We start from the raw sequence: 1,227 nt of genomic DNA, 5'->3' as shown, positions 1-1,227 counted from the left end.
GACCACGGCGCCGCAGGCGCCTGTTGATGGGTCCAGGTGATAGCCCTGGATGGGCAATGCATACGCCTAGTTGGACCTCAGATCGCCCGACCGCGTCCCGGTGCTCTGTGGTCGGATTTGTGACGCCGCCGCACCGCGCCGCGGCCGGGGGCCCTCCAGGCCGAGGATGGCCGTGGCGGACCGGGACGAGCTCTGGGAGGTAAAGTGTCAGTGTATATATTGTAGAGACTAACCATGTGCACAATATCTCTCAGTCTAGCTAAGCCAGGGGAGGCGATGCCGGGGCCGTACAGCAGCTTGATGGTGCTTCGCCGGCGTGCGTCCCGGAGCGGTGCCGGACGGGCGGTCCGTGGGAGGAAAACTCAGGACAACGCCGACGGCGCTCTGATTCGACTTTTTACTTCAAACAAAGCCGACGCGGCGCGTGCGGTAGGCACTCGGGATTTTGTCAGATCGGCGTGTTCACGCCCTCGCCGGGATCGTGTCCCCCACAACCTGTGTGGGCACATCAACCATTCAGGGCGACGAGTACTTCCTAGTAGCTAGTGTAGTAGTAGAGGTGCGCGCTTTATTATTTAAGCAGAATAGCCAAGCTCATGTACAGCGACGGTGAACCGGGGGCGGAGACGGTCGGCGAACGCCGTAAAGCAATTTGAGGCCGCACTCTCAGGCCACTGGAGCGCGCGCCGAGCCAGACACGACAACTCAAAATCTGGCAACCTCTCGGTCCGGAATACAGTCGCATGGCCAAGCGCCGCGCAAGGCGACAGGCAAGGCGGGTGAGTCGACGCGCGCAGCTCAGTCGATGCCCGCGTAGCAGTTGATCATCATCTGGAAGCCCTCCAGCTCCGCCGCCTTGCCCTCGGCAATCTTGGAGCACAGCACCGGCATGTCGACAGCCTGCGGTCGACCATGGGGGTGGGTGGGTGGGGTGGGGCCGCCGGGGCGAAGGGTGCTCGAAGGCGTCCGTGGCGCCATGTCGAGCAGATTGCTGCCCAGGAAGAGGAGGAGGTGCAGGTCAGACACCGTCTGCAGGAACGGCTCACCGCGCTGCTTGCGCTGCCGCAGGTACAGCCCCATCGTGCCGACGTTTTGAACCTGGCGGGGGGGGTTTGCGTGCGACGCGATCGGACGGAGCGGGCGGAGGCGGAATGTGGGGGAGGCGGGGTGTGTGGGAGGTGGTGGTGAGGAGGCAGAGGGGGGAGATATCCTGGCGTTGTGAATGCG

The 1,227-nt window shown here is 63.8% G+C and overlaps 1 protein-coding gene across 1 annotated transcript in view; it reads right to left on the bottom strand.

The window, feature by feature from the left end:
- Positions 1 to 555: 555 nt before the first annotated feature.
- EMIHUDRAFT_469859 (hypothetical protein) overlaps positions 556 to 1,227 on the bottom strand; it is a gene marked incomplete at its 5' end in the record, with an annotated part of 2,024 nt that continues 1,352 nt past the window's right edge. The window contains 2 exons of the mRNA XM_005773570.1: positions 556 to 900; positions 1,027 to 1,098. Of these exons, the coding sequence (XP_005773627.1) occupies positions 799 to 900; positions 1,027 to 1,098 (174 nt within the window). The 3' untranslated portion in view covers positions 556 to 798. The remainder of the gene's footprint in view (positions 901 to 1,026; positions 1,099 to 1,227) is intronic.

The sequence above is a fragment of the Emiliania huxleyi genome, assembly GCF_000372725.1.
Source record: "Emiliania huxleyi CCMP1516 unplaced genomic scaffold EMIHUscaffold_334, whole genome shotgun sequence".
Lineage (NCBI taxonomy): Eukaryota > Haptophyta > Isochrysidales > Noelaerhabdaceae > Emiliania > Emiliania huxleyi.
Note: the sequence above shows the minus strand (reverse complement) of the source record. Positions and strands in the feature narration are given on the sequence as shown.